Genomic DNA, 16,196 nt, shown 5'->3' on the forward strand with positions numbered 1-16,196 from the left:
AACCACAAAGTCAATCATCAGTCAAAGGTGTTCTGGTAAGAAGTTACTTATGAATCACCGTGTGCTTGAATATGGTGCTTGTTATGGCCAATTCATGACTCGCACAGAGATCCAATACCAAAGCACCATTCAGGTTCAGATCAGGTAGACCATAGTTACTAATCAATTGCCCTGCAAGTGCTAGGCCCATGAAGGGTTCTTCCTGCCCCACCTAGGACCATGAGTCAAGGCCTCGCCACGAGACACTAAACAGGCAATTTCCCTGCCAGGTCTGGAACTAGGGAGGCACCTCTGTATCACTCTTCTGGGCAAGGTCCTGCCCCCAATAACACAGGGTCACAGGGACACACCAACCCCTCCACAATGATAAGGTAATTATTCTATCTGATCTGAGACTTTGACTGTCTGCAGGATACTCATTACTGGGAAAGTGTGCTACACACGTCTGCTGTCCAACTGTCCAACAGTGACATGTGCAGTGAGTAAGGTAGGGACGGATCTGCTAAGGTGTGATCCTGATGAGCAGGTAGTCACGACAGATAACGCCCTTTTTCCATATGCGATCCTAATTAGTAGTTCTTCACTGCAGAGTAAAATCACACTCACAGCTGTGGAGGGCACTCCACATTGAGGCAGGGGTATAAATAATTAAGTAAACTGCTGGACACACTTGTCACTTTTAACAGTAAGCAGGAAACATCTGTTGACACTGATACTGACACATATCTTCCTTGGTCAGCTGTTGATCATCATTAGGTACTGTTTATGTCTGTGTACATGCGAAATATGGAGCACAAGTGTACCTGGTTGACTCCTCCCACCACCAGCAGGCGATCTCTGATGATGATGGAGGAGGTGGAGCATCTGGGGAAGGTCATGGGAGCCAACCTCTCCCACTTCTTTCTCTGAGGATGAAAAGCCTCCACTGTGTCCAGGGCCGAGGGTTCATGACCTGGAGAACAAACACAAAGCAAAGATATCATACCAAAGGCTTTGAACGTTCCCTCATGTTTTATTTCTGTATACTGACTGACAAATGGGGTATTTCTCATATTTTACATAAAATCTAGCAACATGAATGCATTATCAACTGACATTGCAGCCAAAGTTTACAATGTATTCCTCTCACCAAGTCCTCCAGCTACCACCATCCTTCCACGCAGGAAAGCAGCAGCAAAGTCAGCTCTCTTTGTTTTCATCGCCACCGTCTCCTCCGACTTCAACCACACTCCTAAAGGAGACAATTAAATGACAGTTGAAGTGAGCAGATGTGTGTGCACAGGCTTATGAATTAGCTGAAGGTGAAGTCAGAGGCACTGTAGACACGGTTTGGCTGGACAGGATGCTGCTGAGCTTGTTTTCAGACTGTGACCTGCACTAACAGGTCACACACAAGCCAGCTGCGGCCAGGACATGTACAGTACACACACACACACACACACACACCCCTACACCTGGCAAGGACACAGAAAGGTTATAATAAACACAGACTACAAACAGAGACAGAGATGGGACAGGAGTGTTGGTGTTAGGGTCAGACTGCTACTAGGGAGAGAAATTGAGGATACTGTTGTTAGCCTGTGGGCACATACTTTTCATGAAAGCTTTGAATCTATGAGGAAAGGAGTGGGCTCTGGGTCCAACATGGTTATTCTGACCTCTGAAGTTTGACAAAGTCCCCCAACAAAGTCAGCTTGCCACATGCAAGCTACAGCTAATCTGAAAACCTTCAGGGACACCAGGTTACAGTCAAGCAGCGAGTGCGATACTGCACAAAGCCTGTGTGGAATTTGGATGTATTTCCATAGGAGTAAAAGTCTGTTATTTAGAAGGTATACAATGTCCAATCTAAACGTAATGTGTTATGTGAGGTTCAGAGCTCCTGCGATAAAGCGAATGCGTGGATATTTTTACTTTGTGTTACTCATTTTCATTATACTGTTAATCAGAAGAGCTGTTTGTGGCAATGTCTGGTGTCTTGCAGTTGGGTAGTAAGAGACCAGATACGTGTTGTCCTTGCTCACTATCTAACACAACACAAAGTTAGACTCACTACATAAGGATAGTTGCACCCGTAACACAGCTACTGCCAAAATAGGAACCCCTCTGCAGGGACTTGAACCCTGGCACATGCAGGTGCAGTTGTGAGCAAGTGCTTCTTTTATTTCACCACTGAGACATTTATTGAGACCTTTAGTACCAAAATATTTGAAACGACAATACAAGAAGTCAAGAAGTCAATTCGCAAGTGTGGAAGTCATTAAAAACCTAATCTATCCAACACTTACTGACAATGAGGACAGTTTTTCTACAACCCTTATGTGGTCTGAGAAGATGTGACATTTCCTCCATACTCAAAGCTGAAGCACTCCAGGTGATAAAAAAGTGAACTTGAGAATGGAGGAAATGAAAACATAGCCATCAAAATAATCTTTCTCCTTTTCCCAGCAGTCTGCAGAAGTTTTCTTTTTTCACTTTTAGGTTTTGTTGCTGCCAGGACTTGTTTATCTGAAGGAAACCCAGACTGGAGAGAATCGTGACACTGGAAGAAAGATAACTTCATTAGGGAGCGAGGGAGGGTGAGGACAGAGAGGTATAAAGGAAGATAGAGACAGAACAAGGGGAAAAAAGAAACAAATGCCGTGCTCTTTATCTTTGTGTCTCTGCTTTTTCTTTTTGGGGTGTTTCTCTCTTTCTCTTATCTTCTCTCATACTTATTTTTCCATTATCTTCCTTCTATCTTCCTTCCCCCCCCTCAGTGTCTTCTTATTCTCTTTTCATTCTCTTCTTCCCTTTTCCTGTGCCTTATTTCTCCCTCTCGTTCTTATTTATCATCAATCTTTTGCTTAAACAAGAGGCAGGAACAACAAGGTGGAGAGAAACAAATAGAGGCAGAGAGAATGAAAGAGAGATAAGTAGCCAGATGGTGAGTCTTCCTGCATGTTGCAGCAGTGTGTAATGAAGAGCTGTGTTTTCCTTTCCAGCCTGGCTAAATTACAGAAGAAAACAGAACAGAGATCACAGCTGGCTGTCCACTCAGTTCTCTCAGAGTAAAATCCTCCTGTCAGATATTTCACACTGGTGTGTAGTACCAGACTGAGATGTTGAATAGATTCCAGCATTTATGTTGTGGTCAGGGATATGGCTAATCTGTTTGAACTGTGTTTGTGTCAAAACTATAATGTACAACAAGTGTACACTGAATGTTTGGTTTCTTGTTAAAAAGTGATCATCACCAGCAACACATACAAATATCATATTATATCATATTTATTATTATATATATTATCAGATCTTTGTTATATACATTGTAAAATTGTGTACTAAAATTTAAAATGTTTCCAGCACTGTCAAACGCAGAGAAATCCACAAATTTACTCAAGGTAACAGTCTGTTACTGAAGCAATAACTTCAGGTACAGAGTGAGAAAGGAAGTTGGCGAATGAGGCTAATGTGACGTTAATAAAACATTAAAATATTACCTATTCGGTGAACATTCGTGTCTGAGTCACATTGGATCAATATTCGTCATCAGTGGTTGTTGTTTAAAGGTGTCCTGACCAGCAGGGGAGGAGAGTTCAGAGATTACTTTCATTCTACTTATGATTTATCTTTCAACCCATTTATCAACCTGACTGCAGCAGCAATCTCCAGAGGTGACCTCCACTGTCGAGTGTTTAGGTACTGCAATGACAGCTGCCAACTGTAACTGCAGGGAAAATGTTTTTTTTTACATTACACATTAAAGAGAGGACAGGGATTAGAAGAGAGTGTGTCTGGTGAGTGCTGAGATGAGTGCGAGAAGTGACTCGGACGAGTTTGACCGCAGGATCCTTTGTATTATTCACATTAATGATGCAGGCGTTTAATTGCCCCAAGCAGCCAGATTACTGTACCTTAGTCACATAGCAGTGAGCAACGGCAGGCCCTGAGGGTGTTTGAATTCAGGTCAACCTCTCACTCTCACTTAGCACTCAACAGAGACTCCAGTTATCTTTCTTCTTTCCCCCGATCCTCTCTTTAACTGAAATGACTTTTTGCATTATCATCCTTTCATACATTGAGTCTAATAACATTTGGAAAGTTTTAAATAACTGTAGCATTAAATCATTTTATGCCATTCATGTATGCAGGTAATCTGATGAGTCATGTTTTTTTTACTAACCATCTGGAAAGGATCTGCTAGAAACTGTCTGGAAAAGGGCATTTACTTTCAAGAATTAACTTGCCATTTGATTGGTTGAACCATCTGTCTATCATATCACGGTAACAGGTAACAGTTGGAGGAGCGCTGCCACTCGTGGAGCCCCATAATCACATAATTATGTGATCTGACAATCCAACTGCCTGTCTAAAACCAGTAACTGAGATGGATTGCAATGAAAGTTGGTGCACAGATTCATTTTCCCTTCAGGCTTTGGTGATCCCCATCTTCAGCCATCATCAGGTCAGAATTCAAATTTGATTTATGCTTTTTTTTTAAGACCAAATACCTGCATCCCGGTCAATCGAGGGTATTACTGATTGAGATATTAGAATATCTTCCTTTACTTGAATGGATTTGCCAGTTTATGGTTGTTGGATGTTAATGAAAAATGGTGGATTCACGAGAGACCTCGCACTTTGATTTTGAAACGACTATTTTATTCTTTCTGATATTGTACTTTGTAGTGGACACAGGCAAAATACTGTGATATCATCTAGTTTTTCCATTTATGAACTAACGGAAACTAAGAAACAACATCCATCACAAAGTCGATGAAGCCTGCTATAACACTTGTAATTCTTTTTTAAACAGTGCTTAAAGTGTTACAGGCTGGATTTTCCTCTTTAAATTACAGTTGTGTCAACACATCACACTAGAGACTTATGGTCCAATCCTCTGAGACTTTCAACTGCAGACCTTATTCTTATTTGCTTTGGAGGGATTACACAAGCCTTCGTGCCAAGATTTCCTTTGTAGGATGCAGGGAAAACACCAGCATGCATTATTCTGCTCTGGAGGGAGACTGCAGAGGAGAATAAAAAGATGGAGGGACAGAGAAAAATACAGAGAGGAAGGATACAGACAGAGAGACAGAGTGACAATAGAATGAGGGAGATGAGGCGATTCTCTGAAGACTGGGCTTTGTAGTCTGTGTGGGAGTAATTTCGTCCACAGCTCTCCTCTGTAATTGTCCATCGTGATTAAAACTAGAAAAGGATGATGATTGGTTCTTGGCCTTTGATGGATTCTGTCTGTCCGTCACATGTGAAATCTCAGATGCGGCTGACCTTTGGGACAGAATCTCACCATTATGTTGTGGCTGTTTTAATGCTGTAATTACATCTCGACCCAGAGTCATGGCTTTACTGTCACTTCTGCTTCACTCTAACTGCTTTGTGGTCTTTTGGGTAGTTTTGCCATCTCAAGCAGGACATGAGTGGAATATAGACAACGTGGAGTACATTTGTCAGTAGTTGGCCCCCGGATGACTGCATCATGTATGTTTGTTCTTTTTACTCTTGCTTGGTGCTACGTGCTTCATAGAAGCTTCTGATCAATGTGTTTCTTTGTTTGATAAACAACAAAAAGTAGAATTCATAATCAAGTTGAGCATCTCTTTAAATGCTAAAGGGTCAGTTTACCCAATCCACTACGAGATTTTTTTTTTCCTTTGTCGTGCTTTTTCAAATAGTTCCAGATAGTAAGGAGCCACAGGATACAAAGTCAGGAACTAAGAGAGGATCTAAAGGGGCCCTTTGTGAATTCCTGTTTTCACAGCATCTGAATAACCATGAATATGAAGCAAATTATTCCAACAACAGATGAAAAAACAAATTCAGTGAGATGCAATTTTCACACATGGATACTATTTCTGCCTTAGTAGGCAGGGGGATAATTCCTGCGTTCCAGATGAGAGAATAGAGAAGTTGATAAACACACACACACACACACACACACACACACACACACACACACACACACACACACATACACACCTGACTTTCCTTCAGTTATTAGCATACAGTCAGCAATGAACATTTATGAGCAGCAGGAAGACATTTGTGGACATTTTTGCCCCAATTTCTGCCTCTCACACAGAGTGTGACCCGTCTTGTTGGTAGACGCTGTTAAAGGAGAACTTCGGTCGATTTAAACATGCAGCTTCACTGCTCAAGCTACCCTTGACTTGCCAGCACCGAAGACGCAAACACATTTGGTCCAACCATTACAGGGCTCGGTGAACGGAGGGTTAGCTTTGACAGCTAACAGCATAGGGTCAGAATTTTACACTGTGTTTTAAGCGTCTTAATATGCTTCCAATCTTACCCGAAAAGTCATGCAACATCAGCAGACACCTTACAACACAGCACTGTAGCGTGTATGACTCAAAATGAATAAAAAAAGTAGTTAAAACAGTGTGTTGGTGCAAGGAGCTACATACCAGTTTGTTGACATCTGTGTCCTCCGGTAGCTAGACTGAACTAGTCAATCCGTCGAGCGTGTGCTCAACAGGCTTAACAGGCTATTGTAAGGCTCATGGCTCATGACAAGCTGTAACATGGACATGTACATTATGAACAGAAAAACGAAAATGCTGGAATATGTTTTCGTCTCCGCCAGTGAGGTAGTAAGTGCACGCTCAACGGATTGACTAGTTCAGTCTAGCTACCGGAGGACACGGTTGTCAACAAACTGGTATGTAGCTCCTTGCACCAACACACTGTTTTAACTACTTTTTTAAATTCATTTTGAGTCATACACACTACAGTGCTGTGTTGTAAGGTGTCTGCTGATGTTGCATGACTTTTGGGGTAAGTTTGGAAGCATATTAAGACGCTTAAAACACAGTGTAAAATTCTGACCCTATGCTGTTAGCTGTCAAAGCTAACCCTCCGTTCACGGAGCCCTGTAATGGTTGGACCAAATGTGTTTGCGTCTTCGGTCCTGGCAAGTCAAGGGTAGCTTGAGCAGTGAAGCTGCATGTTTAAATCGACCGAAGTTCTCTTTTAAGGCTCTATACAGTCTATGAGGAAGTCTGCAGGCATCATTAGAGGTCAAAATTATAAAAGATTTGGCATCCATGATTTTATTTATAATTAATATAAAATATAAAACACTACAGAGTTGATTATCAATCAAGGAAATGCAGTAATGTGCAGGGCCTCCTGCTGTAAAGATGGAAATATATTATTTATCATATTGTAACAGGTCTTCATCAAAGAGTTAGCACATTAATAATGCTGCAATTTACAGAGCATTTCTAATAAATATTCCATTACCATTATTATGAACTTTCCTCATAATTCATGGGAGACACACTAGTGAGTAGTAAGTTAGTACATAGTCAAACTGAATCAAAAAGCAAATCAATCTTTATTTCTTTTGTTTTCTGGATCCAGACGGTGATATTTGTCTCCTGCACATGCTTTCTCTTGATTTCCCTGCCAAGACCATCTCGATATATATTTATACATATATGATATATACACATTATATTTCTGATATGACCGAATCTAACCCGACACAGACATTACTTCAAATGTTTTGTCCAAACCCAGCCAGGCCTAAGTCTGTTCTTCCCAAACATATTTTCTATCTTCCCCAGGATGATGGGAAGCCATCAATCTCAAGCCCTGTCACAGACGCTTTCTCTGGTAAACCTGCTTTTCGACCTGTCAGAAAGTCAAACTATGTGTTTTCAGTAACATCTAGCATCAAGAGAAATGTCCTCCTAATACTGATAGCACTCGGCGCTGCAAACCCTGCTTTTTGTCCTGGTTTTGAGGTATCCATCTCTAAGACTCCACCATAGTATAATGGTTGTAAATGGAATTTCGCTTGTAGTGCACACAGCATTGAAACCTCCACTGTAATGTGTTGGAGGCACAAATGTCAGGGACTGATACCCTAAAGTGTCTGCATGGCTGGACCCCAGAAGAGGAAACTGAGGGAATATTTTTATACTAATTTGAGTGAAGTGGCATACCTTGGTTTGCTCATTTTTGGTGTAAATTTTCTTTCACGACTTCGCTCTTTGTATTTTGCATCGTACTTGTTGCAGCCTGCCTACAATGGCGAAACATCACCTAACAGGCATGTCTTAATACTGGCGATATGGAATGGAACAGTAATAGAATATCACTGTGTGACAGCAGATTGCATGAGCGTGTGTGTGTGCCGAGATATTGCTGCAGATGGATAATAAAGCAATCTGTTTCTGAATCTTGTAATTTAAAGCGCTCCTCACCCTCAGCCCTCCCTCCACAGCTCATCTCCCATCTCATCTCCACCAAAATTAGATTGGAGAAACGGGGTACGGCTGCCTCCCCAGTATGTGTGTGCATGAGCACGTGGATAGCCGTCAGCACATGCACATGAACGCTTGTGTTTGTGTGTGAAGGCGTTTTTCTTCCCTTCTTTCTTTGCCTATCTCTCACGCGCAAGACAAACTTTCTCTCCATTATCATACATTAACATTATCACTCCCATGTTCTGCTTTATTTGGCTTTCATTCGACCAATCCCGATGTGTGACCGTATATCCAGCTGTCTAAAATGACTTATCGATTTTTGCTCTCCCATTTCTCCTTCCGGTCCCTCCTCAATTTGTTCACCTGTTACTCTGGGGTGTCCTTGCTGGATAGAAGGATAAGTCATTTCGCTGTGTTCAGGGATACAGAGTGTGCACAGAATGAAAAGAGGAATGAGCCCGTTTGAAAGGAAAACTGCTTCTATTCATGGTGAGGTTGATGATAATGGCTGGTTTGTATGACAGTTAAAGTCAAAATTTAATATGGATGTTGTTAGAGAAATGTGTTAATACCAACATTTTAAATACCAAATAATAATAATAATAATAATAATAATAATAATAATAATAATAAATGTCTGTGCATTGAGTATTGAGCTGAAGTCAGAGGGTATTAATTACAAAATTACAAAATACAAAATAAGATGGATCCAATATTTGTGTGTCTGGTTTAAGGTAGATTCTTCTCATCTTTTCAAAAACTGTGTCATGCCTTTTGATAATCGAGGTGTTCAACAAACCTTAAACTTTTTTTTATTTTTCTGTCCTTCCTGGAAGCAATGTCGCCAAGTGTTTACACTGTTGTTAGACGCTAATATTATATATAGACACTATATTATTGAATATGATTAGAATTATGTTAAAATGTGGAACTTCTATGCATCTGCAGTTATAACTGGATTCTTTTATACACATTTCAGTGATATTATTCCTGACATATTTGGAAACATAGAATTCAAAATGAAGTTCAGAGGGTTTGCATAACCCTTTAATTCATAGCATGTGGTTCGTGTGTGCATGTGTATGTGCTCTTAACAGAGGAGGAGTGGCAGGGTTTAAACTTCTGTCTGTGCACTAACTCCATTTAAAACCTTTTAAGTTTATAATACAGAGAAAGGCACGACTGATAAATTACCCATTTACCTCAAAAAATAAATGTGATTTGATACCTTGGTTGGAGTCAAAAATGTTGACATTCTTGGTGAATTTGGAGCTCTGGTGTCCTCCTCCCTGCCGCAGCCCTCCGAGTAGACACAGTCTCCCAGTTGGGTCCCATATCACACCACCATACGAACGTTTACACGGCATCATGGGTAGAGTAGTCCAAGAACGTGTCTCTGTGTCATACACCTCAAACGCCTTCACTGGTCGCTTACACTGACGACCGCCTAACAGAATGCATTAAACAGAAATAGTAACTCTACATTTATGTATATCTACATCTCTCTCTCTATATATCTATCCTGTATATATGTATATATAGACACACACAATTAGAGCTGTTATTACACAATATATATGTATATGAAATTGTGAGGAAAAATGTGTGTTGCTTAATGCAAAAGGTGGGAGTGTTGAAGTCTAAAAACACCCACACTGTCTGTCTGTACCTGCAACATAGAGTTTGTTGGCAAGCAGATGTGTGTTGGCATCGTAGCGAGGGGTCGGCATGGGAGGAAGTAGCGCCCACACGTCCTTTCGAAGGTCGTACTGCTGAAGGATGCTACGAGGGAGCAGGTCAGCACCCATTCCCCCCACAGCCAGAGCCCGGCCATCTGCACACACACGCACGAACGCACAAACGCACGCATGCACACACACACACAAAGCAATAGCTTTCATTTATTTATAATGTACAGTACATTCAGTGGGGTCCAAAGTCTGAGACCTTGTGTCAGTATACTTCTATTTTTCCATCTGTTTTGAATTTAATACTATTATTTTCATTGTGAATGATAACGTCGGCAGATTGACTGGGAAGTTTAATCTTGTCCGCCTTTGCTTAAAGGATTTGACAGTGATCCGCAAAGATTCTAGCGTTGTCATAGAATGCTTGGTTTGTCTTCAAGTCGCCCCAGTAATGTTCAGTGGGGTTGAGGTCTGGTGACAGTGGAGGAAAGTCCATGACAGTCTGGACTTCTTGGTCTTCTTTGGTCTTTAAGGAGTTCTGTCAAAGTTTTGACGTTTGTTTGTTTGTTTTCCAGTAATCTCTTGTGAAATTCTGGTGTTTCTTAACTAACATAAGAATTTCGACTTGTTCCACTTCATGAGATGATACTCATCCCATGAGAACATCACATGACAGCCTTGTATTGACAGCAATTTTGTTGACTAGAGTCCTTTATTTAGCATCTTTTGTATCTGGGAGAGAGCTGCTTTTCTGTCTCCCTTGGAACTAAGGTTACTGTATTGATCTTCAGAGGGTGTTCACTTGGGCTCTGTCTGATCATGCTTTGGACACAACTGAACTGTAAAGTGTATTACAGTCCCATTTCACTGCCCCCTTAGAAACCCTGGGTCTAGCCATGATTTGATGCTAAGAAAGTCCCTCTATGCTTAGAATAACAACAAAAGCCCAACAATAATCACTTACCCCCCGAATCCTTAGATTTTCAGATTATTTCCAGGTTGACATGACAATATAACATTTTCCATGCCGTCTCAGGCTTTTGGATCCCACTGTATTTTTGTGATACTTCAATTTTTTCATCAAATGCATGAATATCTGTACATCACAACCTTCCCAAAACGTTCGTGAATGTGTGAGTCATGAACGACATGCTCAACAATAATCAGCTTTTGAAGGACTGATCCCAGCTGATGGAAACACCTCATTGGCACTTTATTTTATGAAGTGCTAAAAATCTGCAGAGCCAGAGAGTTAGATGAGAAGTTTGTGATGAGGCAGGAGACTGTGACAGACACGGGGAGGACAGGGAGTACAGCAGCTGAATAAAAATGCAAGAGTCCATGTCTGGCACTTTGGCATGACACCTCCAGCATAAGAATGGAAGTGGGTGAGAGTGTTACTGTTGACAGAAGGGAAAATACAGCCTTAGCAGTAAAAGAAAGAGAGCGGCTTTTATTATGTTTTCTTTGATTATTTTCAAAAGTTTTCGTATATAAAGCCATTTACTTCCAATTCTAACCTCATAAATAAAAAAGGTACAAGTTTTACAAACACTTTATATTCATTTCAGTGAATAGAAAAGCTCATTACCACAGGCTCATTATCTAATATCTGGAAAATAATGATTCTGCAAATGTCAATAGAAATGGCATCATTTAGTCAATTCTGTGATAGACTGTCCATTTATAATAGCATATTTGTTTAATTGGTCCTATCGATCATTTTGCCAGACTATTTGTCTTTGTTCTGTTGGATGAGATGAGTTTGAGGATGAAACAGCAGGATTGAAGATTGGTCAGAGAGATGGAGCGGGCAGCACTGTGAAGCCTACACGTAGCCAATAAGTCTGTGTGCATACTGCATCTATCTGTGTTCCAGCAGACACTGACGGATGCACTGCTGGACTGAACACAAACTCATTCATCCAAGGCTGAAGAGACGCTCACTGAAAAGGCTGTTTACTCATGTCTGCTGCTGAACTACCCCAAACGTGTGTGAATAAACCCAAAACTGCTCCACTGATATCAAAAGGAAAGACGTACCTCAGATTTGAGGGTTAAAATTAAAGTGTTATTTGAGGTGTTGTTCATAGAGTGCGTTCAAGGTAAATCTGCACTTCCCTGCAGAGTGCTGTTCCACCAATAATCTTAGCCAGACTTTACAAACAGGAACTTACTGATGAAAGTATATTTGATTTTTAAATATATGTTTGAATGAAGACAGCATTTCATCACAATATCATTACTATTATTGGTGGTCTCCTTAGTTAATCCTTGGTATAATATGTCTTGTATATAATAATATTTATTTTACTTGTAATGAGTTTTCCTGTACTTTCATGATATTTTGTTCATATTAAAAAGAAGCATAGCATCACCAGATGATTTTGGAAATGATGTGCTCATAATGTCATAGTCTGTACCTTTCACAGTGATGGAGACACCCATCAAGGCTTCTCGCAGAGCACTCCTCTTTCTCCACCTCCCTTCCTCTGTGTTGTACATCTCCACCACCTTCAGGGGGCTCTGGTCCTCCCCCACTCCTCCCACTACCAGGATTTGCTTTCCCAGCACTGCCACAGCTGCACCAGCGCGAGGGGTGGGCATGGGAGGTAAGCTTATCCAGCGATCCCCCTGCAAACAGGGACAAGCCACTGCATTCAGGCAAAGCAATTACAGACAAACACACAAATGATGATGAACAGCTTGGCTCTCAAAATATCTGCTGATGTTTCACGTTGGAAATAAGTTAGCCTTCGTTAAAGGGATAGTCTTTTCATGTGGGGTTGTATGAGGTACTTAATCCAAGTAAGTGTATTACCTGCAGCAGATGACTGTCAGCTCTCCCCCTGCATGGAGAAACAGCACGCAGCACCAACAGGGAAACAGAGGATTGTGCTGCTAAACGCTACCAATTCAAGACATATTTTAGCAACCTTAAGGAAGGCACACCGAAAAAACATAATCCGTTAAAGTGTACACTATATTTTGAAAAATGTTGGTGCTTTACTTTTCCGACTGACAGCCCTTTCCTTTGGCACTACTATTTCCTCAACCATGCAGCTTCCATATTCCTACAACTTCTGCTTGTGCCTGCCATACCTCAAGTACTCATACAGCCCCACATCAGACTATCACTTTACAAACAATGTGTTACGGTTATAACACCAAGTATGGCAAACTCTATCTCACATGTGACAAACTTCAACAAATTGGCAGCTCACAGGACAGAACAGAACTTTCAAACACCAATATGGCATGGAACATTTCAGCTTCTGTTGCAGTAACCAAAGTTAACTGTGTTTAACAAGCCTTTTTCTGGGTTTCAGTTTGAATTTTCATATTTGGTTCACCTCCCCAGTGCAGGAATTCATGTCTCACATACAGTCAGTTTACTTCAAATTTCAAGACAATATCTTAAGGGGGATTTAAATAAATCATGATATATTTACACTGTGGGGAACTGCAGCCTCTGTGCAGATAGTACTTAGCTGTTGATTTGCCAAGAAATTATAATATGTCAGCTTTATCCCCCTCTTTCAGTTATTCAGTGCACGTGGGAGATGTAACATTTCACACGTACAAATTTGAGCATATGTGTGATTGTGTGTAATTTTTTCAATATGAAAAAATAGAAATTGTTAAACTTTTTTTTTTTGTTGTTGCAGTTTTACATGTACTGTCATGTACTGCAAAAAACAGAAACATCAGATAGTTTTGTACCTCAGGGGAGTAGAGCTCCAGGGTTGGGCAGGGCCTCCCTGCGGCGTCACATCCCCCTAGCATGTACATCTGCCCTCCCACCTCAGACAGATTATGGTAGACACGTCCGCTGGGCAGTCGTGCTAGGTTCTGCCAGTGAAACTCGTGGGCTGAAGGTACTGCCATGTCTCACAGAGAGAGAGAGAGGGACGAGGAAGGAGGAGGGCCAGAGTCAAGAAAGATTTGGTGGAGGACTGATCAGGAGGGGCTCAGATGAGCTGAAGATGGAGGTGTAGGGGGGCGGGAGACTGGAGTTAAGGCCCCAGGTTGAGGGGGAGGTCCGTTATTGGTGAGGTGAAGCAGAGTTGAGTGGTGGGAGTGTTTGATCACTTATAGGCCAGGCTGAACTCGCCTCTCCTGGGGATGCTCTGCCGCCTCACGGAGGGCCTGAAGAAGATATGAAATTAAAATGGGTTGAGCAGTGCAACATACAGCAGAGCAGCATCGATATATTCTTCATCAAAGAACAGTGTAACAACTACATAGTGACAAGAGTGGATTTTTACAGTAGCCTACAAGCAAAGATTAGGATGCTTTCTAGTTCATTAGTCAGAGGAACACCAACATCAGCAGTACTTTGTACAAAGTAACAAAGTACAATTTCTCAAGTACATATGAACAGGTCTAAGGTAAGGGTACCTGAGTATTTCTGAACTGCATTCTCTTACATCCACACAGGCAGCGTTGCTCCTGTCTACCATATCTTTTCACATGGAGTTTGCCTTTGATAATTATCAATAAATATGATGACGTGATTTTCCTTTAACCTCTCTCAATGAGCGGAAAAGAAGAAGGGGGGAAGAGTGGAAAGGAGGGAGAGAAATAAACAAAGGGCGCACAGGAAAAAGACTGCCCTTAACCTGTTGTGAAATATTCTACAGATACAGACATCAGAGCTGTAGTCAAACGATGGCATGATGTCGAGATGACTGTCCACAGGTCTATTTTTGCTGAGAGCCAAGTGCGTGTTGCGGTAAAAATAGGCTAGACTCCAAATCTCTAGATAATGCACCGTTGCAGCCTCACTCGGCACATGCCTGAGAAGCACGACTCACGTCGGCAGTGTGGCTTCTCTAACCTGTTAACATGCACGCCAAAATGAAAAGTAAAATATTCCACCATGCAAGAAAATACACACAAAACAGCACAAAATCCAAACAATGACACAAAGAAATGACCAAAAACTGTTCCCCCTTTAAAAACTGCTTCAACTTAAGCTTAAAATGATCCTTTTTGAGTGTTGAGGAGATGCCGAAATTGATCTCTCCAACAGAAATTGTTGCTGTCCAAATGAAAATTTACAAAAGGGCACCAGAAATTTCTGCAATGCTATAAAAGGTATCACAATGTCATTGAGAACCACAGGAGCCTGGTTACAATCAAAACTTAACATCATTTATTTGTTAAGAATATTACAGGGATATTATCTTCTTTGCATTTTAACTGTATGATTATTCATCATCCTCAGAGGCTTAATTGTTGAACAAGAAAGAGGACAGGAACTTCAACGTGAAAAAATGATGTTGGATGGATTACACTACCCAGCGGTTCAGTAATTACAATCAACAACACTGATCAGATAGAGCAGGAAAACACTATTTTCACAATTACAATTTGTAGATAATGCTCCCATACTTATACTAAAAAAACATCTTGTTAATTGACAGAATAGCTGTGTAGAGGAGAAAAGGAGAGGACACGCAACCAGACCCAAGCATGAATGAACTCAATAACACTGGATTGCGTGGTACACATCTAAGACTTCTAGGCCACAGAGACCAGGACTTTTAAGACCGAATACTTCTTCCACAACAACACATAGACAGGAATACAAATGAGTGTAAACTGTAAACACATCATCAGTTGTTTTGCAGAACAGATGTTTTCTTTAATACTCCTTTAATTAAACTCAGATCTCACATCGTTCAAGTATCAGTCTGCTGTATGTATCTATCGATGCAGGAGGAGGCTGCTGGAAGACATAGGACCACTTTGGTTTTATTCATTCTGTAGTCTAAAGATGTATTAATTCTAAGAGAAAAATGTGCATCATCATTATTGTTATTGAAGTCCAACACAAGTCAGAAACTTTAGCTTACAATTCCAGCGCTCTGTGTTCAACCACCAACACCAAACTCAATTAAAACATTCCATTGTTATGTCACTGGGTTCATTTGTTTGTTCAGATTCTTTTAACAAGACATGCTTCTCATTAAAATGAACCATCCAGGCTTGGAGCTGCTACAAGTTTTCATCTTCCTATTTAAAGACTAATGCTAAACACTTATTGAGGATACTGGATTAGAAGTCCAATGAGTGCTGTGCACCTCGTGAAATAGTGTTGCAATATGCCAATCACTGGCAACAACTTCCAGTTTACCCACCTTCCCCTTTAACACGACATCACTTCGCCTGTGTGTAACTGTGAATCAAAACATCCTCCTCTTCCAATCTCTGCTCAGATGAGTAGCAGCTGTTATCTAGTGGAACTGAACTGACGCGGCATCTC

The 16,196-nt window shown here is 41.0% G+C and overlaps 1 protein-coding gene across 2 annotated transcripts in view; it reads right to left on the bottom strand.

Annotated features, from left to right (window-relative positions):
• The window catches only part of klhdc8a (kelch domain containing 8A), a 41,582-nt gene that overhangs the window by 5,587 nt on the left and 19,799 nt on the right, over positions 1-16,196 (bottom strand). For both annotated transcript variants that reach the window (XM_037101479.1, XM_037101480.1), the window contains 6 exons: positions 13,649-14,074; positions 12,349-12,559; positions 9,907-10,071; positions 9,466-9,684; positions 1,130-1,231; positions 804-952 (listed from right to left, as the gene is read on the bottom strand). In XM_037101479.1, the coding sequence (XP_036957374.1) occupies positions 804-952; positions 1,130-1,231; positions 9,466-9,684; positions 9,907-10,071; positions 12,349-12,559; positions 13,649-13,813 (1,011 nt within the window). In that variant the 5' untranslated portion in view covers positions 13,814-14,074. The remainder of the gene's footprint in view (positions 1-803; positions 953-1,129; positions 1,232-9,465; positions 9,685-9,906; positions 10,072-12,348; positions 12,560-13,648; positions 14,075-16,196) is intronic.

The sequence above is a fragment of the Acanthopagrus latus genome, chromosome 6 (genome assembly GCF_904848185.1).
Source record: "Acanthopagrus latus isolate v.2019 chromosome 6, fAcaLat1.1, whole genome shotgun sequence".
Classification (NCBI taxonomy): Eukaryota; Metazoa; Chordata; class Actinopteri; order Spariformes; family Sparidae; genus Acanthopagrus; species Acanthopagrus latus.